Source organism: Papio anubis, chromosome 13 (genome assembly GCF_008728515.1).
Source record: "Papio anubis isolate 15944 chromosome 13, Panubis1.0, whole genome shotgun sequence".
NCBI classification, from domain to species: domain Eukaryota; kingdom Metazoa; phylum Chordata; class Mammalia; order Primates; family Cercopithecidae; genus Papio; species Papio anubis.
Window position 1 is genome coordinate 106,206,514 of NC_044988.1, and position 25,579 is coordinate 106,232,092.

Below are 25,579 nucleotides of genomic sequence, written 5' to 3' on the forward strand. Positions count from 1 at the left end.
CCTCATGATCTACCCGCCTCGGCCTCCCAAAGTGCTGAGATTACAGGCGTGAGCCACCACGCCTGGCCTCTTTCTAACATATTTAATAACCTCCATAAAAATCTTGCATGTCATTTGTTAGATTTCATCCCAGGAACTTTACATTTTTGTTGCTTTTATAAATTGCGTGGGTTTTATTTTCCACTGATACAGGGACTGTGGTTGCCCTTGATGAGTTACTCTTATATCCAGAAGGCTTGCTAAATGCCCCTAAATCTTACTGAATTGGTTGTCAATTATTTGGAGTTCTCTTTGTACACACCATCTGCAAACTATGAGGGTTTTATTTCTTCCTTTTCAGTCCTTATATCTTTCCTTCCTTATTTCTGTTTGTTGTTTTTTTTTTTTTTTTTTTTTTTTGAGACGGAGTCTGGTTCTATGGCCCGGGCTGGAGTGCAGTGGCGTGATCTTGGCTCACTGCAAGCTCTGCCTTCCGGGTTCACACCATTCTCCTGACTCAGCCTCCCGAGTAGCTGGGACTACAGGCGCCCGCCACCACGCCAGTCTAATTTTTCTATTTTTAGTAGAGTCAGGGTTTCACCGTGTTAGCCAGGATGATCTCGATCTCCTGACCTTGTGATCCGCCCGCCTCGGCCTCCCAAAGTGCTGGGATTACAGGCATGAGCCACCGCGCCCGGCCTCCTTCCTTATTTCATTAGTCCAGATCTCCAAGACAGTGTTGAATAGAAATGGTGATGGTAGCCATCCTTGTCTTGTTTCTGATTCAGAAAGGAAAGTTTTAACATGAAATACGGTGGTTGCTCAATATTCTGTACTACACTGAGGCAGTTCCCCTGTGATTCCACATTTGCTGTAAGTTTTCGTTGTGAATGAATATTGAATCCACCTACCTAATGCTTTCCCGGCAGCTATGGGGATGCCCATAGGCTTGTTTATCCTTTAATCTGTAAATGTGATGAATGACATTACTAACTTTTTGAATTTGGGACTAATCTTTCTTTCCTGGGTTAAATTCAACTTGGTCCCGCATATTACCCTTCTTAATACATTGTGGACTTTGGTCTGTGATTTTTTTTTTTTTTTTTTTTTTTTGAGACAGAGTCTTGCTCCATTGCCCAGGCTGGAGTGCAGTGGCATGATCTCAGCTCACTGCAGCCTCTACCTCCCGGGTTCAAGTGATTCTCCTGCCTCAGCCTCCCAAGTAGATGGGATTACAGGTGTGCACCACCACACCTGGCTAATGTTTGTATTTTTAGTAGAGACGGAGTTTTGCCATGTCGGCCAGGCTGGTCTCAAACTCCCAACCTCAGGTGATCCGTCCTCCTCAGCCTCCCAAAGTGCTGGGATTACAGGTGTGAACCACTGCACCTGGCCTGGTCTGTGATTTTTCCTTTTGAAGTGGCATCTTGCTGTGTTACCCAGGCTGGCCTCGAACTCCTGGGCTCAAGTGATCCTCCCACCTCACTGAGACTACAATAGCTAGGACTGTAAGCATGGGCACCGCTCCTGGCTTGGTCTGTGATTTTGTTTAGGAAGCTTGTATCCATCTTCATGGGTACATCTGACATAAAATTTTCCTTTCTCTTTTTTCTGGCCTCATATATACGTTAGGAAGTTTTCCCTCTTTTTTCTGCAACTGAGTAATGTTCAAATTACCTGCTCCTGAAATTGGCTCACCTCCCATGAGGCTTCCCGGCCTGATATTTTCTTTCTTTTTTTTTTTTTGAGACGGAGTCTCGCTCTGTCGCCCAGGCTGGAGTGCAGTGGCGCCATCTCAGCTCACTGCAAGCTCCGCCTCCCGGGTTCACGCCATTCTCCTGCCTCAGCCTCCTGAGTAGCTGGGTCTACAGGCGCCCACTACCACGCCCGGCTAATTTTTTTGTATTTTTAGTACAGATAGGGTTTCACCCTGTTGGCCAGGATGGTCTCGACCTCCTGACCTCATGACCTGCCCACCTCGGCCTCCCAAAGTACTGGGATTACAGGTGTGAGCCACCGCGCCCAGCCAACTTACTGCCTTTTAAAATAACCAGTATTTGGCTTTGTTGAGTCTTTCTGTTGCATTTTTGTTGTCTATCTCATCAATTTCGAATCTTATCTTTATAATTTCCTTCCTTTTGCTTTCTTGGGTTTGTTTCCAAGTGACGTCGCTTAGTTCTTTAATTTTCAGGCTCTTATATTTTAATGATATAAATATTTCAGGCCATAAGTTTTTCTCAAAGTATTGTTTTTCCTGCGTTTTATCAGTTTGATATAGAGTGTTTCATTACTTGGATTCTAATAACGTTTGAATGTCAATTATGATTACTTATTTGACTTCATTCTTTTTTTTTTTGAGGCGGAGTCACCGGCTATCACCCAGGCTGGAGTGCGGTGGGGCGATCACCGACTCGCAAGCTCAGCCTCCCGGAGTTCCGCCATTCTCCTGCCTCAGCCTCCCGAGTAGCTGGGACTACAGGCAGCCAGCCACTGCGCCCGGCTAGTTTTTTGTATTTTTTAGTAGAGCCCGGGTTTCACCATGTTAGCCGGATGAAGGTCTGATCTCCTGACCTCAAGTCCACCGCCTCGGCCTCCCAAAGTGCTGGGATTGGAGGCCCAGGCCACAGCCCGGCCTTTTGGGGAGCCCGGTCTGGCTGTGTCGCCCAGGCTGGAGTCTTGATTGGCATAATTTGGCTCACTAAAGCTCCATGCCTCCCGGGTTCCGCCATTCTCCTGCCTCAGCCTCCCGGAGTAGCTGGGACTACAGAAATACGCCACCTGCGCCCGGCTAGTTTTTGTATTTTTAGTAGAAGTGAGGGGTTTTCACCATGTTAGCCAGGATGGTCTGATCCTCCCTGACCGCAAGTGATCCACCGCCTCATTGCCTCCCAAAGTGCTGGGATTACAGGCTTGAATACAGCCCGGCCGACTTCATTCTTTAGAAGGCTGTTTTTCAATTTTAAGCTTGGATCTTGGGGCTTTTTAGTTATCTTTTTTAAAATGATTTCCTGGCGAGGTAGCGGTGGCTCAAGCCTGTAATCCCAGCACTTTGGGAGGCCGGGGCAGAGATTGGATCACGAGGGTCAGGGAGATCAAGACCATCCGGGTCTTTCTGGGGGTGAAACCGTCTCTGCTAAAAATACAAAAATTGAAAGCCAGGCCGTGGTGGCCCAGGAAGCCTGTAGTCCCAACTCCCGGGCTGAGGCAGGAGAATGCGTGAACCGGAGGAAGTGAGGAACTGCAGTGAGCTGAGATCGGCCCACTGGCTCTACTCCAGCCTGAAATGACCAGACTTTCCATCTCAAAAAAAAAAAAAAGACCCTAACTCTTCCAGGAACATTGTATGTTTCCAGTTTTGGAAATTTCTTGATTTGCTTCGTAGTCAAGTAGATGATCCTTTTTTTTTTTTTTTTTTTTTTTTTTGGGAGGCGGAGTCTGCAGCTCTGTCGCCAGGCTGGAGTGCAGTAAGCGCCAATCTCCAGCTCACTGCAAGCTCCACCTCCTGGGTTCACCCCATTCTCCTGCCTCAGCCTCCCGAGTAGCTGGGACTACAGGCACCTACCACCGCGCCCAGCTAATTTTGTGTATTTTTAGTAGAGACAGGGTTTCACTGTGTTAGCCAGGATGGTCTCGATCTTCTGACCTCGTGATCCGTCCGTCTCGGCCTCCCAAAGTGCGGGGATTACAGGCTTGAGCCACCGCGCCCGGCCGATGATCCTTTTTATAAATCATCCACATGGACTGTAAAAGGATACATGGTATCGGCCGGGCACGGTGGCTCACGCCTGTAATCCCAGCACTTCTGGAGGCTGAGGAGGGCGGATCACAAGGTCAGGAGACTGAGACCGTCCTGGCTAACACGGTGAAACCTCGTCTCCACTAAAAATACACAAAATTAGCTGGGCGTGGTGTCGGGCGCCTGTAGTCCCAGCTACTCGGGAGGCTGAGGCAGGAGAATGGGGTGAACCCAGGAGGTGGAGCTTGCAGTGAGCCGAGATCGCGCCACTGCACTCCAGACTGGGTGACAGAGCCAGACCCTCTCAAAAAAAAAATAATAATAATAGAGGATACATAGTATCCCCTTCCAGTCATGCTCATCTCTCTCCCCCTCTCTCCCTCTCACTCCCCTACCCCACAACATAGACACACACTCAGTAGATCCAGCTTTGCCAAATGTGTTGCTCAACTCATCTTTTTCTTTTTTGGGGGGAAGAAATCTCGCTCTGTCACCCAGGCTGGAGTGCAATGGCACTATCTCGGCTCACTGCAACCTCCGCCTGCCTGGTTCAAGCAATTCTCCTGCCTCAATCTCCCAAGTAGCTGGGACTACAGATGCACACCACCATACCTGGCTAATTTTTGTCTTTTTAGTAGAGATGGAGTTTCACCATATTGGCCAGGCTGGTCTTGAACTCCTGACCTTGTGATCTGCCCACCTCAGCCTCCTAAAATGCTGGGATTACAGGCATGAGTCACCACGCCCAGCCTAAAATCATCTTTATTCTATTTGCTTTTCTGCCTGATTCTACCAAGAGAGCCATACTGAAGTTTCCTGTGATGGTGCATTCATCAAATTTTCCACACAATTATGTCACTGTTTGCTTTATATGTTTTAAAGTTATGTTAGTAGGTGCATATACATATTATTATTAGAATTCTTATATCTTTCTATTGTGTGAAATCTTTTATAATTATGAGGTAAACCTCTTTGACTCCAGTAATGCTCTTTGCTATAAAATATATTTTAACTGGCTGGGCGCGGTGGCTCAAGCCTGTAATCCAAGCACTTTGGGAGGCTGAGACAGGCGGATCACGAGGTTAGGAGATTGAGACCATCCTGGCTAACACGGTGAAACCCCGTCTCTACTAAAAAATACAAAAAAAAAAACCTAGCCGGGCGAGGTGGCGGGCACCTGTAGTCTCAGCTACTTGGGAGGCTGAGGCAGGAGAATGGCGTGAACCCGGGAGGCGGAGCTTGCAGTGAGCTGAGATCCGGCCACTGTACTCCAGCCTGGGCGACAGAGCGAGACTCCGTCTCAAAAAAATATATACACACACACACACACACACACACACAGATATATATGTGTGTGTGTATATATATTTTAACTAACATTGATACCATTTCTCCATTATTCTTTGGTTAGTACTGGTAGAGCACTTTTTCATCCTTTTACTTTCAAACGTCTTTTATATCGTAGGTGTATTTCTTGCAAACCGTTTCTAGCTGGATTTTTTTTTTAAATCTAGTCTGAGTCTTTGCTTTTTAACTTATTAGTTTAGTCCTTTTACATTTATTGTAATTATTGATAGAATTTGGGTTTAGTCATACTATCTTAATTTGTGCTTTCTATTTGTACTTTTTCTATTCTTTTTCCTCTTCTTTTTTTCATGCTTTTAGCTTTTTTACCTTCATTCTATTTTTCCTTCAGTCAGTTTGAAAGCTATAAATTCTATTGCTGTTGCTTTCCTTGTTTTCTTAAAATATGCATATTTTGCTATGGATTTATTTCTTTTCTTTGTAGGGATTACCCTAGAATTTTTTTTTTTTTTTTTAAGACAGAGTCTCGCTTTGTCACCCAGGCTGGAGCGCAGTGGCATTATCTTGGCTCACTGCAATCTCCACCTCCCAGGTTCAAGCAATTCTGCCTCAGCCTCCCGAGTAGCTGGAACTACAGGCACCCAGCACCACACCCACCTAATGTTTGTATTTTTAGTAAAGATGAGGTTGCACCATGTTGGCCAGGCTGGTGTCAATCTCCTGACCTCAAGTAATCCACCTGCCTTGGCCTGCCAAAGTGCTGGGATTGCAGGCGTGAGCCACCACGCATGGCCGAGAAATGTTAACACATATATTTGAGTTAACAATATCTAAAGTTACAGTTAAGTCAGGGATCTTACATCGATTTATGTTTCATATATTTCAATAGCTTTTGGGGTACAAGTGGCATTTGGTTACATGGATGAATTGTATAATGACAAAGTCTGATATGTTACTGCACTGACACCCAAATAGTATATATTGTACCCAATATGTCGCCTTTTATCCCTTACTCCTCCTCCTGCCCTCCCCACTTCTGAGCCTTCAGTGTCCATTATATCACTCTGCATGCCTTTGTGTACCCATAGGTTAGCTCCCACTTGTAAGTGAGAACATACAGTATTTGGTTTTCCATTCCTGAGTTACTTAGAGTAATGGCCTCCAGATCCATTCTGGTTTCTGTGGAGACATTATTTTGTTCTTTTTTATGGCTGAGTAGTATTCCATGGTGTATATAGACCACATTTTTTTATCCACTCGTTGGTTGATGGATACTTAGGTTGGTTCCATATCTTTGCAATTGTGACTTGTGCTGTGATAAACATATGTGTGCAATTGTCTTTCTGATATAATAACTTATTTTCCTTTGGGTAGATACTCAGTAGTGGGACTGCTGGAGCACGCGGTAGATCTGCTTTTAATTCTTTGAGAAATCTCCATGCTGTTTTCATAGATGTTGTACTAATTATTTATTTATATTTATTTACTTATTTATTTTATTTTATTTTGAGATGAAGTCTAGCTCTGTCACCAGGCTGGAGTACAATGGCGCGATCTTGGCTCACTGCAACGTCCACCTCCCAGGTTCAAGTGATTCTTCTGCCCCAGCCTTCTGAGTAGCTGGGACTACAGGCACCTGCCACCACGCCTGGCTAATTTTTTGTCTTTTTAGCAGAGACCAGGTTTCACCATGTTGGGCGGGCTCGTCTCGAACCCCTGACCTTGTGGTCCACCCGCTTTGGCCTCCCAAAGTGCTGGGATTAAGGCGTGAGCCACCGCACTGGTCTTTTTTACATTTTAATAATGTCTATTCTGGCTGTAGGGCAAGGTGGCATCTCATTGTGGTTTTAATTTGCATTTCCCTGATGATTCATGATGTTGAACGCTTTTTCACGTTTGCTGGCTATTTGTATATCTTCTTTTGAGAAATGTCTATTCACATGTCATTTGCCCACTTTTTGATGGGATTCTTTGTTTTTTTTCTTGCTGATTGGTTTGAGTTCCTTGTAGATACTTGATATTACCTCTTCGTTAGATGCATAGTTTGCAAATATTTTCGCCCATTCTGTGGGCTGTTTGTTTTCTCTGATGATTATTTCTTTGGCTGTGCAGAAGCTTTTTAGTTGAATTAGGTCGCATTTATTTTTCTTTTTGTTGCATTTGCTTTTGTGGTTCTAGTCAAAACTGTTTGCTTAAGCCAATGTGCAGAAGAGCTTTCCTCGATTTCCTTCTAGAATGTTTATGGTTCAGGTCTTAGATTTAAGTCTTTCATCCATCTTGAGTTGGTTTTTGTATATGCTGAGAGATAGGGATCCAGTTTCATTCTCCTACACGTGGCCAGCCAGTTTTCCCAGCACCAGTTATTTGATAGGGTGTCTTTTTCTCCAATTTATGTTTATTTAGACTTTGAAAAGATCAGTTGATTGTAAGTATTTGGTTTTACTTCTGGATTCTCTATTCCATCCCATTGGTCTATGTATCTCCTTTTATATCAGTACTATGCTGTTTTGGTAACTATACTGTGTTAGTCCATTCTCACATTGCTATAAAGGAATACCTGAGGCCAGGTGCAGTGGCTCACGCCTGTAATCCTAGGACTTTGAGAGAGGCTGAGGCGGGCGGATCACCTGAGGTTGGGAGTTCAAGACCAGCCTGACCAACATGGTGAAACCCCGTCTCTACTAAAATACAAAAAATTAGCTGGGCATGGTGGTGCGTGCCTGTAGTCCCAGCTACTCGGGAGACTGAGGCAGGGGAATCGCTTAAACCTGGGAGGTGGAGATTGTCATGAACTGAGATCATGCCACCGGACTCCAGCCTGGTGACAGAGCAAGACTCCATCTCAAAAAAAAAAAAAATGTGTCAGGCTTGGTGGTGGGCACCTGTAGTCCCAGCTACTTGGGAAGCTGAGGCAGGAGAATCACTTGAACCTGGGAGACAGAGGTTGCAGTGAGCTGAGATCATGTCACTGCACTGTACTCCAGCCTGGGCGACAGAGTGAAACTCTGTCTCAAAAAAAAGACAAAAAGAAGTACCTGGGACTGGGTAACTTAAAAGACATTCGGTTGGCTCATGGTTCTGGAGGCTGTACAGGAACCACATCACTGGCATCTGCTTCTGGGGAGCCTCTGGAAACTTCCGGTCCTGGCAGAAGGCAAAGCAGGAGCTTGCATGTCACATGGTGAAGGCAGGAGCGAGAGAGCAAGAGGGGACGCGCTGCGCACTTTTAAACGACCAGGCAAGGACAGGACCAAGGGGGATGGTGCTAAACCACTCCTGAGAAATCATTCCCCGTGATCCAGTCACCTCCAGTCACCTCCCGCCAGGCTGCACCTCCAACACTGAGGCTTGCATTTCAAGATGAGATTTGGGCGGGGACACATCCAAACACAGAGCCTTGTAGTGTCAGTCAGGGTTCTCTAGAGGGACAGAACTGATAGGATAGATGTGCATATGAAAGGAAGTTTATTTTATTTAATTTTTTTGAGGCAGAGTCTCGCTCTGTCGCCCAGGCTGGAGTGCAGTGGCACCATCTCGGCTCACTGCAAGCTCCGCCTCCCGGGTTCCCACCATTCTCCTGCCTCAGTCTCCCGAGTAGCTGGGACTACAGGCGCCCGCCACCTCGCCCGGCTAATTTTTTTTATTTTTAGTAGAGATGGGGTTTCATCGTGTTAGCCAGGATGGTCTCGATCTCCTGACCTCGTGATCCGCCCGCCTCGGCCTCCCAAAGTGCTGGGATGACAGGCGTGAGCCACCGCGCCTGGCCCATGACAGGAAGTTTACTAAGGAGAGTTGACTCCCAGGATCACAAGGTGAAGCCTCACAATAGGCCGTCTGCAAGTTGAGGAGCCAGGAAGCCAGTGGTGGATCAGTCCGAGTCCCAAAATCTCAAAAGTTGGGAAGCTGGCAGTGCAGCCTTCAGTCTGTGGCCAAAGGCCCGAGGGCCCCTGGCAAACCACTGGTGTACGTGTAAGAGTCCAAAAGCTGAGGAACTTGGAGTCTGATGTTCGAGGACAGGAAGCACCCAGCACGGGAGAAGGATGGGGCCGGAAGACTCAGCAAGTTGGCTCTTCCATCTTCTCCTGCCTGCTTTATTCTGGCCGTGCTGGCCGCAGATTAGATGGTGCCTACTGAGGGCGGGTCTGCCTCTCCCAGTCCATGGACTCTGTGAAATGTAGACCCCCTTTGGCAGCACCCTCATAGACACACCCAGGATCAGTACTTTGCATCTTTCAATCCAATCCAGTTGACACTCAATAGAAACCATCACAAGTGTAATTTGAAGTTGGGTAATGTGATGCCTCCAGATTTGTGTTTTGTTTTTTGGGGGTTTTTTTTGAGACAGAGTCTCACTCTGTCGCCAGGCTGGAGTGCAGTGGCACAATCTCGGCTCACTGGAACCCCCGCCTCCTAGGTTCAAGGGATTCCCCTGCCTCAGCCTCCGGAGGAGCTGGGACTACAGGTACCTGCCACCACACCCGGCTAATTTTTTGTATTTTAGTAAAGATGGAGTTTCACCGTGTTGGCCGGGCTGGTCTCGAACTCCTGACCTTGTGATCCACCCGCCTCAGCCTCCCAGAGTGCTGGGTGTGAGCCACTTCGCCCGGCCTAGCTTCGTTCTTTTTCCTTAGAACTGCTTTGGCTATTCAGGCTCCCTTTTGGTTTCATACAAATTTTAGGATTTTTTTTTCTAATTCTGTGAAAAGCGATGTTGGTACTTTGATAGGAATTGCACTTAATCTGTAGATTGCTTTGGGCAGTTTGGTTACTTCACAATATTGATTCCTCCAATTCTTGAGCATGGGATGTATTTCCATTTGTTTGTGTCATTCATGATTTCTTTCAGCAGCATTTTGTAGTTCTCCTTGTAGAGGTCTTTCACCTCCTTGGTTAAGTACATTCGTAGGTTTGTTTTGTGTGTGTGTGTGTGTGTGTTGTCATTGCGTAGATATTGTAAAAGGGATTGAGGTTTTTTTTTTTCCCACATATTTATTTATTTACTTTTATTTTTTTTGAGGCGGAGTCTCGCCCTGTCGCCCAGGCTGGAGTGCAGTGGCGCCATCTCGGCTCACTGCAACCTCCACCTCCCGGGTTCATGCAATTCTCCTGCCTCAGCCTCCGGGATAGCTGGGATTACAGGAGCCCGCCACCACACCCAGGCTAATTTTTGTATTTTTAGTAGAGATGGGGTTTCACCATGTTATCCAGGCTGGTCTCAAACTCCTGACCTCAAGTGAGCCACCCCCGTGGGCCTCCCAAAGTGCTGGGATTACAGGCATGAGCCACCGCGCCCGGCCTGAGTTCTTGGTTTCCTTCTCAGCTTGGTCGTTGTGCTACTGATTTGTGCACATTGATTTTGTAACCTGAGACTTGACTGAATTCTTTTGTCAAATCGAGGAGTCTTGGAGGAGCCTTTAGGGTGTTCGAGGTATACAGTCACAACATTGGCAAACAGAGATAGTTTGACTTCCTGTTTTCCCATTTGGATGCCCTCTCTTTCTCTCTCTTCCCTGGGAGTGCTGGTCAGGACTCTGAGCACTATGTTGTGAGGGCGGGAGGGTGAGGGGAGGGCAACCTTCTCTCGTTCCAGTGCTTGGGGGGCTGTTTTCCGCTTTTCCCCGTTGAATATGATGTCGGCTGCAGGTGTGTCATATTTGGCTTTTATTATTTTGAGGTATGTTCCTTCCATGCCTAGTTGGGTGAGGATTTTTATCATAAAGCAATGCTAGATTTTAGCAAATGCTTTTTATGCCTCTATTGAGATGATCATGTCGTTTTTGTTTTTAATTCTGTTTATGTGATGAATCACACACTTTCTGACTTGCACATGTTGAACCCCCCGAATCCCTGGGATGAAACTCACTCGACCATGGTGAGTTACCGCTTTAATGTGCTGTTGGATTCTGTTTGCAGGGTCCATTTATCTTTCTTACCCGCTGTCATCTTCCAGAATGTTAACACGATGCTGTTTTTCTTAATTCTGCGCATTAGACATGATCATGTTTCCTTTACGGACTCGACATCTTTCAGTGTTGATGTGTGGACCGTTTATTGCATGGCAGACCTTCCTCTGGGAAACGACGGACTCCTTCTTGTTAATGAATTTTCCTTGTTCTTTAATCGGGGCCATTTTTCCTTTCTAAAAAGCTCTGTTTCCTCTTTCTTGAAGGAGAGTGTTGCTGGGTTTGAACCATGTAGCTCCACGTGTAGTTCCCATGTAGCCTCCGCTGCCTAGTTGGCTCCATTGTAGCCCCGTGTAGTTCCTATGTAGCCCCATGTAGTTCCTGTGTAACCCCATGTAACTCCTGTGTAATCCCACTGTAGTCCCTCTGTGGCCCCTCTGTAGTTCCCATGTAGCCCTGTGTAGTTCCCGTGTAGCCCCGTGTAGTTCCCGTGTAGCCCCATGTAGTTCCTGTGTAACCCCGTGTAACTCCTGTGTAATCCCGCTGTAGTCCCTCTGTGGCCCCTCTGTAGTTCCCATGTTGTCCCATGTAGTTCCTGTGTAGCCCCGTGTAGCCCTCTGTAGTCCCACTGTAGTCCCTCTGTAGCCCCTCTGTAGTTCCCATGTAACCCTATGTAGTTCCCATGTAGCCCCGTGTAGTTCCTGTGTAACCCCATGTAGCTCCTGTATAGCCCCACTGTAGTCTCTCTGTGTAGCCCTGCTGTAGTTCCCATGTTGCCCCGTGTAGTTCCTGTGTAGCCCTGTGTAGTTCCCATGTAGCCTCGTGTAGTTCCTGTGTAGCCCTGTGTAGCCCCGTGTTGCCCTGTGTAGTTCCCATGTAGCCCCGTGTAGTTCCCGTGTAGCCCCGTGTAGTTCCCGTGTAGCCCTGTGTAGTTCCTGTATAACTAGTCTGTTTCTTCCCTTTGACCCTTGTTTCCTTTTGTCCTGTATATTTACTTTATTTACCAGTTGTGTTTGTTTTTAGTTTTGTTTTTTATTCATCATGTAGGTGTATATTAGTTGTTTTTACTCATCATATTGGTGTATATTTGTTATCACCACAAAGTAGCTACTTGCTGTGTCGGTTTTTTTCTTCCTTTTTTGTGGTAAAACATACATAACACGAAATTGACCATTTTAACCGTTTTTAAGTGTGCAGTTCAGTGGCATTAGCACACTCACTATATCATATATCCATCACCACCACCTCTTTCCAGAACTCGGTATCATCCCAAACAAAGACACCGTACCAGCCGGGCGCGGTGGCTCACGCCTGGAATCCCAGCACTTTGGGAGGCTGAGGCGGGCGGATCACGAGGTCAGGAAATCGAGACCATCCTGGTTAATACGGTGAAACCCCGTCTCTTCTAAAAAATACAAAAAACTAGCCTGGCGAGGTGGCGGCGCCTGTAGTCCCAGCTACTCGGGAGACTGAGGCAGGAGAATGGCGGGAACCCGGGAGGCAGAGCTTGCCGTGAGCTGAGATCCGGCCACTGCACTCCAGCCTGGGCGACAGAGCGAGACTCCATCTCAAAACAACAACAACAACAACGACTCTGAGCCAATAGTTATCTCCCCTCCCCTCCCTCTAGCCCTGGTGGCCACTGTTCCACTTTCTGCCTCTATGAATTGACCTGTCCTAGGTACCTCGTAGATGTGGAATCATATAGTATCCGCCCGTTTGCGTCTGGCGTCTTCCACTCGGCGTGTCGTGAGGGTCCATCTGTGCCGTAGCCTGTGTCTGAACCTCCTTCCTTTCTGAGGCTGGATGACGTTCCGTTGCGGGATGGGCGCGTTTTGTTTCCATTCGTCTGTGGATGGGCCCCAGGTTGCTTCCCTCTTCTGGTTATTCTGAATGTGGCTGCTACGAACACGGATGGATAAGGATGTGCTTGAGCTCCTGCTTTCAGTTCTTTGCATTTACAGCTAAAAGTGAAACTGCTGAATCCTCTTCGGACTCTGTGTTTAACGTCTTGAGGAACCGTCACACTGTTTTCCACAGCGGCCGCCCTGTTTACCTTCCCACCAGTGACGCATGAGGGTTCAGTTTATCCACATCCCACCAACATTATTTCCCCCTTTTTTTTTTTTTGTAAAAGCCACCCTAATGGGTGTGATGTCTCACTGTGGTTTTCATTTGCGTTTCGCTAATGACGAATGATGCTGAGCGTCTTTTCACGCGCTTACTGGCCACGCGTATTATCTTTGAAGAAGTGTCTATTCAAGTCCTCTGTCAACTTTTTTTTTTTTCTTTTTGAGATAAGGTCTCACTTTGTTACCCAGGCTGGAGTGCAATGGCACGATCACAGCTCACAGCAGCCTCAGCCTCCCAGGCTCAGGCCATCCTCCCGCCTAGGCCTCCCAAAGTGTTGGGATTACAGGCGTGAGCCACCACGCCCCGCCCTTCCGTTTTTAAACCGGATTATTTACTTTTCTGTTGTTGAATTATGGGGTTCCTTCTATACTCTGGATATCAACCCCTGGCCAGATACGTGATTTGCAAATACCAACGTCTCCACCCTGCGGTGTTTTACTCCTCCAGAGTGTCCTATGCGCACATTTCACTGTAATGAGGGTCCAGTCACTCCGGTGTTTCTTTTGCTGCCTTTGCTACGGTGTCATATCGAAGAAATCCTGGCCAAATACAGTGCCAGGAAGTGGTCCCTGTGTCTTCTTCTAAGAATCTTTTTTTTTTTTTTTTTTTTTTTTGAGATAGGGTTTCTTTGTAGCCCAGGCTGGAGTGCGGTGGCGTGAACACAGCCCACTGCAGCCTTGACCTCCCGGCTCAGGTGATCATCGCATGTTGACCTCCTAAGGAGCTGGGACTACAGGCACACCTGCCTAGTTTTTTTATTTTTTGTAGAGATGGGGTTTCGCTATGTTGCCCAGGCTGGTCTAGAACTCCTGGACTCAAGCGATCTGCCCATCGCAGCCTCCCAAAGTGCTGGGATTACAGGCACGAGCCACCTTGCCCAGCCTCTTGTAAGAGTTTTATAGTATTAGCTCTGATGTTTTTGAGTTGGTCTTGCACTCTTAAAGATAACTAATGATTTGGCTGGGCACGGTGGTTCACACCTGTAATCCCAGCACTTTAGCAGGCCAAGGCAGACGGATCACCTGAGGTCAGGAGTTTGAGACCAGCCTGGCCACCATGGTGAAACCCCGTCTCTACTAAAAATACAAAAGTTAGCTGGGTGTGGTGGTGGGTGCCTGTAATCCCAGCTACTTGGGAGGCTGAGGCACGAGAATCACTTGAACCTGGGAGGAGGATGTTGCAATGAGCCGAGATTGTGCGCTCCAGCCTGGGCGACAGAGCGAGATTCCATCTCAAAAAAAAAAAAAACAAAAAACAAATTAATGATTTTAAGGAACCATTCTGAACGCATAGAAAGGTGTCCTCTGCCGCACCTCTGTTCCCTCACTGGCATGTTGCCTCCCTGTGGTGTGGGAACCCCGCTGGCTCCTGAGTCCTCGGATGTGACACTTGGCTCTTGGATCACTATTGCCTTCTGCAGGGTCTAGAGGCTCCGGCCTCATTGTCTGCATTTCTGCCTTAGATGTGGAATCAGTCATTTCTCCAAAAAGCTCGGGCTCCTTTTAGTGTAAAATGTAGAAACCAGTGTTGGGTACAGGCACTCCCGGCAACGGGATTGGGTCTTGTCTCTAGATCTTTGCAGCAGACTGTGCGGAAATACACTTTAAAATATATATATAACATACATCAGAAATTCATATTGAAGCTTTCTATTCAGAGCTGGAGTTTTCTTGTAAGCTTAATATCCTTACTTTTAATTTTTATCTCCTTTGTCGGCTGAAAACTCTCATACTCACAAAATCAGCAAAATAATCCATCTGTTTTATGCCACAGTTCATACACAGCTTTGGAAGAGCCACATCGACACCGACAGTCACCCATAGTATCGTCACTGCAGGGTTTTCTTCATTTTTATTTTTATTTTTTTTGTTTAAGATGGAATCTCGCTCTGTTGCCCAGGCTGGAGTGCAGTGGCACGATCTCGGCTCACTGCAAGCTCCGCCTCCCAGGTTCACGCCATTCTCCTGCCTCAGCCTCCCGAGTAGCTGGGACTACAGGTGCCCACCACCACGCCCGGCTAATTTTTTTGTATTTTTAGTAGAGACGGGGTTTTACCGTGTTAACCAGGATGGTCTCGATCTCCTGACCTCGTGATCTGCCCGCCTCGGCCTCCCAAAGTGCTGGGATTACAGGCGTGAGCCACCGTGCCTGGCCGGTTTTCTTCATTTTTGATGTATAGTTGGTTCCCTAGGAGCTAGGGGCAAGTTACTGTGTTTTCAAATCTCCAGAGTCTCTTGGAATACCTCTGTGTGTGTTTTATTTATTTCATTTTCTTCTGCTTTTGAGGGATGGCTTTTTAAATTCAATTTTGTTTGTAATTATGAAAAACAAATGTTTGCATGGTGCCAGGATTAAATCTGTACAATGAGACAACACCCAGGACCTGGGCTGCAGGTGTCTGAGGGCCAGCAGGGCTCCTCACCACCCAGACCCCAGGCAGAGGCCACCCTGGAGGACAAAGGGGGCCTGGTGCAGGGCCAGGATCCGGGGAGCTAGGGGGCGGCGAGCAGAGGCGGCCCAGTCCAGGAGCACGGAGCTGCCCCCTCACCCACTGGTCGCCCCTCCCACACAGGTCGCCAGGCAGGAGGGGAGGATCATCCTGACGTCGGGGCAGCCATTCCACAAGGTGAGTGTCCCACAGATGAGCTCAGTGGGCCTCAGCCCCACCTTCCCAAGCCCCTAGCCCCTCGGCCACCCCCACCTCAGGATCAGCTTGCCATGGGGCCGGCCCCCAGTGCCTCTGCTGTACCCCTGGTGGGCCAAGAGAAGGCTCCTGCCTCATCCTGGTGGAGATGGGCTGGGCCTGGGCAGGTGCTGGGCTCTGCACTGCCCTTCAGTAGCCGAACCGTGTCTTTGCAGCTCCGGGCCCAAGTCGGGGCTGGGCGCTGCCTCTCGGTCGACTGCTCCCTGAAGGCCCAGCAGCAGGCTAAGGCTGTGCTCAAGCATTTCAATGTGCGCGTCACCCACGCAGACATCTTCAGCCGCTGCCAGGTGGGTCCTGCGCGCCCCGTCCTACCTCGGGCTGGCACAAGATCCGGAGCTACGGGGGTGTCCAGGGAGGTGGGCCCCCCAGACAGTGGCGGACGGCAGAGGCACCTGCCACACCCTCTGCTCTGCTCATGGGAGCCAGGACCACGAGCAACCCTGTTGCTCCCACCTCCACCCAGACACCCACATGCCTTGGGGGGCTGCTGCAGTCCGGGGTGAGGCGCCGGCGGAGCGTCCCTGCTGGGTCCGGGGTGAGGCGCCGGCGGAGAGTCCCTAGTGCAGGCCGGCATGGCCACGGGGACAGCTCCGATCAGGCACTGGTTGGGATTTGGGGAATTCCCTCCAGCTCCCATGGGGTTTCTGAAAGGAATCGAGAGAAATTGTGGAAGCCTCTTCGGGCTGGGCGGGTCCCACTTTCCAAAGGCACCACACAGAACCGCCTGCGTCTGCTTGGTGACCTCTAGCAAGGTCTGGGCAACAGAACCCCTGAGTGGGAACTGCCGCACCTCGGTGGAGAGCCATGGGAGGCCGGTGGGGGCACCAAAGCCCAGCTCACCTCTCTCCCTCCTCTCCTGTCCCCAGTGGGGGACTGAGCTAAGCCACCTGCCCAGGGCTGCACTGTCCAAGCTTGCCGTGCCCCACACCGACTGGCTTGAACCCACTGGGCACCTGGGCATGGCCAGGCTGAGGGGGAGCTGATGCCGCCTTTTGCCCATCCATGCCAGGTGCTGGGGGTCTCCGTGGGCAACACGGGAGCAGGGGGACTGTGGGCTGTGCTGGCTCTCGGCAGCTCCTGGTGGAGGGTACGGGCTGCTTCCAGAACGTTCCGGAGTTAGGGCCACATCAATATTCCGCCCAGAGCAGCAGGTCGGGGCTGCTCCACCACGCTCAGTTTTGTTTCCTGGGGTTTTTTGGGGGTGACGGAGTCTCACTCCATCACCTAGGCTGGAGTGTAGTGGTGCAGTCTCAGCTCACTGCAGCCTCCGTCTGCCAGGTTCAAGCGATTCTCCCACCTCAGGCTCCTGAGTAGCTGGGACTACAGGCGCCCACCACCATGGACGGCTAATTTTTGTATTTTTGTAGAGATGGGGTTTCACCATGTTGGTCAGGCTGGTCTTGAACTCCTGACCTCAGGTGATCCTCCTGCCTCAGCCTCCCAAAGTGCTGGGATTACAGGCCTGAGTAATCCCAGCCTCCCAAGCCCAATTTTGGGGGGAGGTTTTGGGACTCCCTCATGGAGGGAGATCCCCTCATGGAGGCCACTGCCAGGGTCCCTTCTGGCGCCTGGGCTGGGCAGGGAGGGGCCCTGAGCTCAGCTCCACCCATGGTCCTCAGGGGCACCCACCTGGCTGAGCAGGGACAGATGCAGGCCTGGGCCTTCTGCTACCGCCCTTCTGCCCCCACAGCCTCAGGCTGGGCCAGCGGGGACTGATGCAGGAAGGAAAGAGGGAAAGCTCTGGCTCAGATCTGCAGCCGGCCGGGCACCTGAACACACAGACCCCTGGACCTCCCACTGCCCCTGGCCTGGGGTGCAGTCTGACCCTCTGACCCCACGGCTCTGCCTCAGGTGGCAAGGAAGTGTGCTCCAGGGGCCTCTCCTTCAGCCTTGGGCTCCAGGGGCAGCAGGAACCGCGTCCGCTGCCTCTCTTTGTCTGTGCTCAGGCCGGCAAGTGCTGTAAAGACCCCAGGATGTCCGGGACGCCTGGGGAGGCATGTTAATGAGCTGTTCAGAATCGGCTGCTGCATTTTCTTGAGAAAACAGGAAGTTGGGTCGCTGGGAGGAAACCCCTGCTGGAGCCCTGGGCAGCCGGGTGCTGGGGAGCGCCCCTGAGGACCCAGGCCAGGCGCAGAGGGGCCGCCAAGCCCTGCATGGAGAAGGGCGGACTTTGGCCTGGCGGAGCGGATGGGATGGGGGGCTACAGAGACTGAGCAGGTGGGGGCCGCCCTGTCCCATGTCCGCCCTGCCTCTTTGCTGGCTACTGGCAGCTCCAGGCTGCTGATGCCACTCTGCCACTCACACCCTGCAGCCTCCAGGGTGCCCCTGCTGTGGCAAGCAGGAGCACCAGGCCCAGGGGGACTGCAGACAGAGCAGGCCTGGGAGGGGCTAAGGCCAGAGCTGCACTTCCGTTGGGGGCCAGCAAGCGTCCAGGCCAGAGAGGGCAGCGCCAGCCGCCCAGGACCAAGGCATTGAGGGAGGGAGCATCTGGGTCTCAGAGACTGCAAACAGCCGGCGGGGAGTTCAGCCTGGAGGGTACCCTAAGCCCTGGCTGCAGCCCTAGGCAGCAACCTGCCACCTGTGGCAACCCCTCTGTGTGGGGGCAGGATGTGGGAAAGGGGCGGGTGAGCTGCCTTGGCCCCACGGACTGCACGGCCGGGGGCCCTGCGGATACATGCATCTCTGTGTGTGCATATCCCACGGATGCTGGGTGGTGCACTGTGAGGAGAGAACCATGCGTTCCCCCTGCCCACCCCAGCCTGGGAGCAGAGCATATGCTGGCAGCCACACCATAGCCCGAACCCCTGGTGCAGGGCTGGCAGGGGAGAGGGTGCTGGTCCGTGCAGAGCCCCATGTGTATGGGCCACATGTCGCGTCAGGTGGGAGCCCAGGTGGGAGGGAGGCGCGTCAGGGCTGGGGACCCTGTTGGGCCCTAGCAGGGAGCCCTTGGGCAGGTGACAGAGAGCTGTTGGGAGAGGGGCCCCCTGTGCACAAGGGTCCCGCAGGGCCAGTGTGATGGGGCCAGGAGGGCAAGAAAGGGGTCTCTGAGAAGCTGAGATGTCTACATTTGAACCTGGCCTTCCAGGTTCCAGGTAGGGTGGGAGAATGGAGTTTGCTTTGCACAAGTGCCTCAGCCGGCTGGTGGCCCAATGCCTGCAGCCCGGGGTCCCACGTGCACACCTGCCTCCTTGGCTCTGGAGTCCCGAGAGGAGCTCAGAGCCTGGAGGGCCAGGGCCCCAGGCCACATGTCCATGATGACCATGTGCTCTAGAAAGTTCTTCCTAGGGCTGGGCAGGCTCAGGCCACGTTCCCACCACCCACTCCAACAGCACTGCAGCCTCAGTGCTCCCAGCTGAACCCTGGGAGCTTGGCCTGAGTGGGCAGCTGGGAACACCACTGGTCGGCCACCCCACACACTGGCTGCCCCATCCCCACCCCAGAGGCGAAGGGAGGCCCATCCTCGGGGCCAAAGAGGTGGACACGGGCAAAACAATGGAGGCCAGGCCCAGGGACCACGCAGGCCCAGCTCCATGCAACTGCAGACCCCGGCCCTGCCCCCGAGGCCACCGTGCAGGGCTGGGCTGGCTATGACCCATCCGGACACCAGAGGGCTGCTGGCCATCACCAGCCAGCAGACAGCGGCACGCTCAGGCTGACGCAGCAGCAGAGATCGGCGAGATTGGCCTTTCGCCCTGGAGCTGCCCACGGGGCCTGGCTCTGGCCTCGGTCACAGGATCTGAGGCTCACAGCCTCCGCTGTCCCCCAGCTCCGGCCAGAACTGGCCACCTCCCTGGAGAGCGCCTGCCGCCGGGCTGACTTTCCATTTTCTTCTTCCTTCTGCTATTTTGGTGCCGTTCCCGGAGGGAAGGCCCACTCAACATGCAGGGTTCCCAGAGCGAGGCTGGGGTGCTGTCTGGGTGGCGCGGTGGGCACACAGCAGGGAGTGAGCAACGGCACGCGTGATTGAGCCCAAAGCTGGGCCAGGGACCTGGCCAGGGGTCTGTGGCCACCGCCGGCCCCACCACTCAGCAGGGACCCCGAGCGGTGGGACTCCTGGGTGCTGGGGTTGCTGATGCCGGCTTTCTGGTAGCATCTGCCCACGCGTGCCCTTGAGTCAGGCAGGGAGGGGCTCCCCTCGAGCGAGGATGGCCCACTGGCCCACCCACAGGAGCCACAGGGGCCGTAGGTCTCAAGTAGAGGGCGGGGCCGTGCCCTCTGGGGCAGGGTGGGGATGGGGAACATTCCCAGTGCCGTCTACCATGGGAAAATATTTTATCAAAGAAGCTCGAGCTTAAAAAAAAAACCCTCACCATGAACCCCTGACATGGCCAGGCATACCATCTATTTTTACTGTCCCCAGTCCCCACCCCCCTAGCATGGTTGGGGAGCGGGCTGCAGCCCCCACAGGGACACGTCCTGAAACAGTGGCGTCAGCCCCTCAGAAGCGGGCATCCCAGGAGGCTGTGGTGATCCTGCCTCCAAGGGCTCCCGGGCAGAGCTGGCCATTGTTGGGGGGGTGAGGGGGGTGCGGCAGCCGGGTCCCAGCTCATGGGCGCCTGGGAAGCCCTGCAGTGCTGGGCAGGGACCCTGGGGAGGGTGGTCCAAGAGGGGGTTCTCGCAGAGGGGACGGAGTGGGCCACAGGGCGGCTGTCCCCAGCATTCACACTCAGCACCTGGAGCCTGCCCTGACAGGGGCTTCAGAGCCCAGACCCAAGATCCAGCCTGGGGGCCCCAGTGCTGCCCACTCCTGCCATGGGCCTGGAGACCCTCACATTCTCTGTGCTCAGCTGATGGACAGAGGGACAGACAGGAAGAGGTGCAGCAGACCCCACCCCTCCCAGGCTCCGTCCGCCTCAGCCTAGACCCCATTCCCACGCTCGGCACCCCCATGTCACACAGGCACGCAGGGTACAGAAGGACCTCCTCCCTGCTCACAAGGTGGCGGGAGGGGCCCAGCCCCAGAGCTCTGGAGGAAGACGGGCCCTCCAGCCAGGGCGTGGAACTGCAGGGCAAGTTTCAGTAGCTGGTGGGCCTAGCACGACCCCCAGGCTGGGGACAAACAGGGGATGACGGCACCTGAGGGGACTTAGTGCAGCCCCCAGGGCTGACAGGAGGGTGGTCAGCCAGGAGCCCAGCTGGTTCCCCCAGGAGGCCACCCACACCACCTCCCCACAGCCTTGTGGGTTGGGGACCCTCCAGAAGGCCCCAATGCCCCCTCGTCCCTCCCTTTCTTAGCAGCCTTCCAGAAAAGCCTTCCACTTCCAGACCCAGTGGGTCTCAGTCAGAGCCCAGCCTGGGTTCCCAAGAGATGGCCCCTGGGGATGAAGGACCTGGACCCCCTCCTGTGGACCACAGGTTCCTGAGGCAGTGCCTGAGGACTAGAGGGCCATGCAGCACACTGAGGCCCCACCGCCCCTCCTCAGGTGGCCCCTGGGCCTGGCTCCTGCAGCCCCACTCTCCACTCAGCCTGGATGGATGGGGTGGGCAGGCTGGCCTCGGGGTGTCAGGGTGCACACAGGAGGGACCGGCCATGGCCAGGTTCAAGGAAGGGAGTCCTGGGGAGATCCTCAGGGTGACAAGGTAGGGTCTGTGTCCGTTGGCCACGTTTCTCCCACCAGACAGGAGAGGCCCTGGGGGGGCTGGCAGGTGCTGCCGCTACAGAGGCAGGGCTGCCTCTCCTGAGCCTCAGCCTCCTCACAGGCCAGCTGGGGTCTCCTGACCCTTCCCTTCCCATCCCTCCAGGCCCGCGAGGCTCAGAGAATGACCTGGGCCGCCCTGTCAGGCTGAGCAGGAGAGCTGCCCCCTGCACCCCTGCACCTCATGACATGGGTTTGCTGAGGTGGGGAGAGGAGAAGGAGTCCCTGCCCAGCTCCCCGACTCCTCTGAAGATCCCACAACGTGCCCCTCCCACATCGAGCTCCCCTGGAAGGACCGGAGCAGGGTGGGCTGAACGGGCCACTCCCCTTCCATCCAGGCAGGCCCGTCACACCCAGGCCCCCGCAAGGGGCGTGGCTCCCAGGCTCTAGCAGCCCACGCGGCTCCCACCGGCTCCCACCGCGGCCTCCTCTTTAGACTCGGCCCCCAGCGGCTCTGCCCTGCCCAGCCCGGGGCCCTCGCCCCACTCTGCTGTCCGCCGGACGCTGCAGCCCGGAGCAGCCTCCATCTCCCCCTGGCCTGCCAGGCCCCAGCTTAGATGTCGCTTCCTCCAGGAAGTCCCCCAGTCGATGGCGGGACCATCACCGCTCCTGGAGAGAGTATTCGGGGCCCTGTCTCCCGGACACTGGGAGCTACGAGGGCGGCCCAGGGCCGCTTGGGGCGGGTTCAGGGCCTGCCACCTGCTGCCGGGCCCGGCCCCATTGGTTGGAACGGGCACGCCCGGGGCGCGCGGGCTCACCCCCTTCTGTGGGCGGGGAGCTGAGTCCCCCAGCGACCCCGCGGTCCCTGGGAAGGAGGAGGTCTCGGCCCCCCCACGCGCCCCTGCGACCCTGGACGGGCGGGCGGGCGGGGTCCCCCAGGCAGGCGCGGGAAGGCCGCGGGCGGGCGGCCGTTTGCTTTTGAATCTCCGCCGGGCGCCCTGAGTGGCCGTTTCAAAGGCCGGCCGCGGGGGCGGGGGCCGTTCCCAGGCGCGCCCCGCCCTCCGCCGCCCCTCCTCCCACTTTCCCACGCGGCCCGGCCCGGCGGGTTCTCACGGCCGCCGCCCCTCCCCCGTCTGGGAAAGCCAGCGCGCCGCGCCCCGCCAGGCTGGGGGGGCCGGGGGAGGGGACGAGAGCTGGGGGGCAAGGGGGGAGGGGAAGCTCTGGAGCCCCGGGCAGGGGGAGAAGGGGGACTCTCCTTGGGAGGCTCGGAGACAGGAGGGGGCTACAGCGAGGGGGATGGGGGAGCTGCCACCTCCCGGGATGGGGACGGTGTGGGGGCGCCCCGGAGCCCCTGGAGAGAGCCCGAGGCCCAGGGCACGGTGTCGGGAGCCTGCGTGGCCCGGCTTCTGTTTGGTTTGACCCGGGGCAGGTGGGAGCGCTCGGGTCTGGGCGGGGAGTGGAGTCTGGGACTCCCGACCGTTTTTATTCCTCCTGCCCGCCCAGGGCAGGCCAGGGGATCTGACAAACAGGCGCTTGCTAAGGAGAATTTCAGAAAACGATCGTTTTTTCCTATAAAAACGTATCCTGCACTTGATCTGAAATTCATGTTCCAGGGCTTTGTGTCCTGCGGCCCTCTCCGCCGGGCGGTCGCTGACCATCCCATGTGAGTGGGAGACCCAGTGCCAGGCCCTGTGGCTCACCCCCAGCCCTCCTCGACGGGGTCAACCAGGGGCCCCCAAGTGTGCTGGAACAAGGGACACACCCTGAGGGGTGCCGGACGCCTCGGGCTGGGGCCACAGGCTTCAGAGCTGCCAGTGGCTCAGGGCTCACACACGTGGTCTTTTGGGCGGTGGGGATGCAGGCTGGGAGGAGGTGGGCAAAGACAGCCAAGCCCCAAGGACACCAAGGTCAGGGGGCACAGGGTGGGGTGGCCTTCCTTCAGGGCCTAGGCCTGAAAGCCTGGTCGAGGGGTGCCCAGGGAAAGGCTGGGGCCCCTCACGGGAACCTGGTCTGGGGTGACCTGTGCAGAGGGGTGCTGGGCCAAGGAGGGCAAGGTGCCGGATGGGAACCCCACTGCCAGGCGCCAGCCCCCACCCCGCTAAGCAAGGCTTGGGGGCAGCCCGGTGGGCCAGGCAGGGCCGGTGGCTCCAGGCGGCACATTCTGAGGCAGCTGCAGGAAGTAGAGACCCTGACACAGGCGGCCGCGTGTCCTCCGTGTCCACACAGTGACACAGGCAGTAACACGCTTCCTGGTTCACACCCTGACACCCAGCCGTACGCAGACGCCCCATCCCTGGTGCTTATGAGAGACGTCTCCAAGCACACGAGGGGCTGGCTGTTGCGCACGTGTGCCTAGACCCGGCCTAGACTCACGTGCCCTTTCACTCCTCTCCCACACTCAGGGCCCTGACTTTTGGGGGCTCTGGGGTGAGGGCTGTGGGCCCAGTTGTCCCGACCCCTGGGGACCCTCTCACCGCCGACACTGCCCGAGGCCCATCCCCCACGCTGTCTGTGGAGACATTGTCCTGGCCACACAAAGGGGACGGGACAGTGGCTGGGTGGGGGAGGGGCTGGGGCTCGTGGGAACTGCCCTTCCAGGGCCCTGGGGGCGGGGGGGGCAAGGGGCAAGGGGGCAGGGGCGAGGCCTCTCCAGGGCTGCCATCCTCAGTCACAGGCTCCAGACACTCCCGGGACATTAGGGCGGGGGTCACCGAGTGGGTGGTTACCAGCTTGCTTCAAGGGGATAGACTGGGTTTTAAAAGCTTCCCAAAAGACGGCCACTATCCCCGGCTGCACACACCTCCCCAGGGGCCTGGGGCTCGGCCTTCCGTCCACCCCAGCGCTGTCTCCAGTGGAAAGTCAGTGCCGGGGCTGGCCAGGTTCTTTTGGCAAGCTCACAGCTCCCTTCTCTCTGAGGAGGCTTACAGGGCCACAGCAGGGGACAGTGTCGGGTCACCTTTGGGGCGGGCAGGCACTCTGGGGACAGCGTGGGAAGATGAGGTGTGGGCCAGACCCAGGCCTCAGCGGGCAGGTTGGCGCCTGATTGCTTCTTCCTGGGTCGCTGGCTCACCCTGTCCAGCAAGGTGTCAGGCCCACACCCCAGGCCCCACCATCTGTTGGGCAGCTCTAGGGGAGGCCAGAGTGCACGGCTGACCTGGGGGCCTCGGGACCCGCCCAGGGGCTTGCCAGGGACCAAATGTGCAACGCCCACCCTGGGACGGCACACTGGCGACCCCCACCAGCACCCCGCTTCCCGACATGGGATCTCGGCACACAGCCCTTGCCATGCAGAGGCCTGTCCAGGGAAGGTGCTGGGTGCCCTTCCGCGTGGCAGGTAGTGGGACGGAGTGAGATTTTATCTTTGCTCTTTCATGCTTTGCCATTTTCCCAGTTCTAAATGAGCAGAAATGTCCTGTTGCTTCAGAGTGTGCTCCTGCACCCCCATCGCCCTGCCTGGTGGCCTTAGGCCTTGGCTCCTCCTGGACCTGCCTGCAGGGTTGGAAATCCCAGGTTGGCGTCTCCTGCAGGAGTTCCAGCCAGGCCAGGCCCCAGCCCGACGGACCCCACCTCCCACACCCACCATGGGGCCCAGAGGGAGGAGTGCAGGAAACAGGCCGGGGCTGAGGTTACAACAAGCTTGCTCTTTGCTCAGAAACAGGAGGCCCCAAAGAGGCCCCTGCCACCCTCACCCCCTCACCTCACCTTCTCAGGGGGTCAGTGTCTAGCTGGGCTTGGGCACAGAGCAGAAACCCCTGAGGTCAGATCACCCGAGGACCTGGGATCATTCCCAGCCTGGTGGTGGAACCTGAGCTCCACTGGGCCGGGAGGGCAGGGGCTGTGGGAATCCCCAGGGTGGCCAGCATGCAGGAGGGATGCTCAGGTCAACTCGGCCCAGGCCCAGCAGACATCCGGCCCAGTCTCTTGGAGGAGCAGAGCTCCCTTCCCAGGCTCCCAACCCAACAGACCACTGCCTGCTGCCCTGCACCCCAGGACACAGGTTCCCCACGTGCTCTGGCCCTGGCAGGTCCCGGGCTCATGTCTTGCCTGCCTCTTTCCCTCAACCCCCCACTTGTCAAGACCCAAGACCTCAGGGGTGTGTGGGGCCAGGGGTGTTGTGTGCAGGGGCTGTGTGCAGCTGCCCAGCCCTGTCTGCCTGGGAGCGCCCAGTCCTCCCTCACCACACCTGTGCCCCAGCCACCTATTGCTTGGGATGCATAGGCTGGCACACCTGCAGGCCTGCAGC

At 54.6% G+C, this 25,579-nt stretch overlaps 1 protein-coding gene across 1 annotated transcript in view; it reads left to right on the plus strand.

Annotated features, from left to right (window-relative positions):
- The window catches only part of LOC116270106 (exonuclease mut-7 homolog), a 40,168-nt gene that overhangs the window by 8,596 nt on the left and 5,993 nt on the right, over positions 1–25,579 (plus strand). The window contains exons 2-3 of the mRNA XM_031654780.1: positions 15,426–15,682; positions 15,916–16,047. Of these exons, the coding sequence (XP_031510640.1) occupies positions 15,426–15,682; positions 15,916–16,047 (389 nt within the window). The remainder of the gene's footprint in view (positions 1–15,425; positions 15,683–15,915; positions 16,048–25,579) is intronic.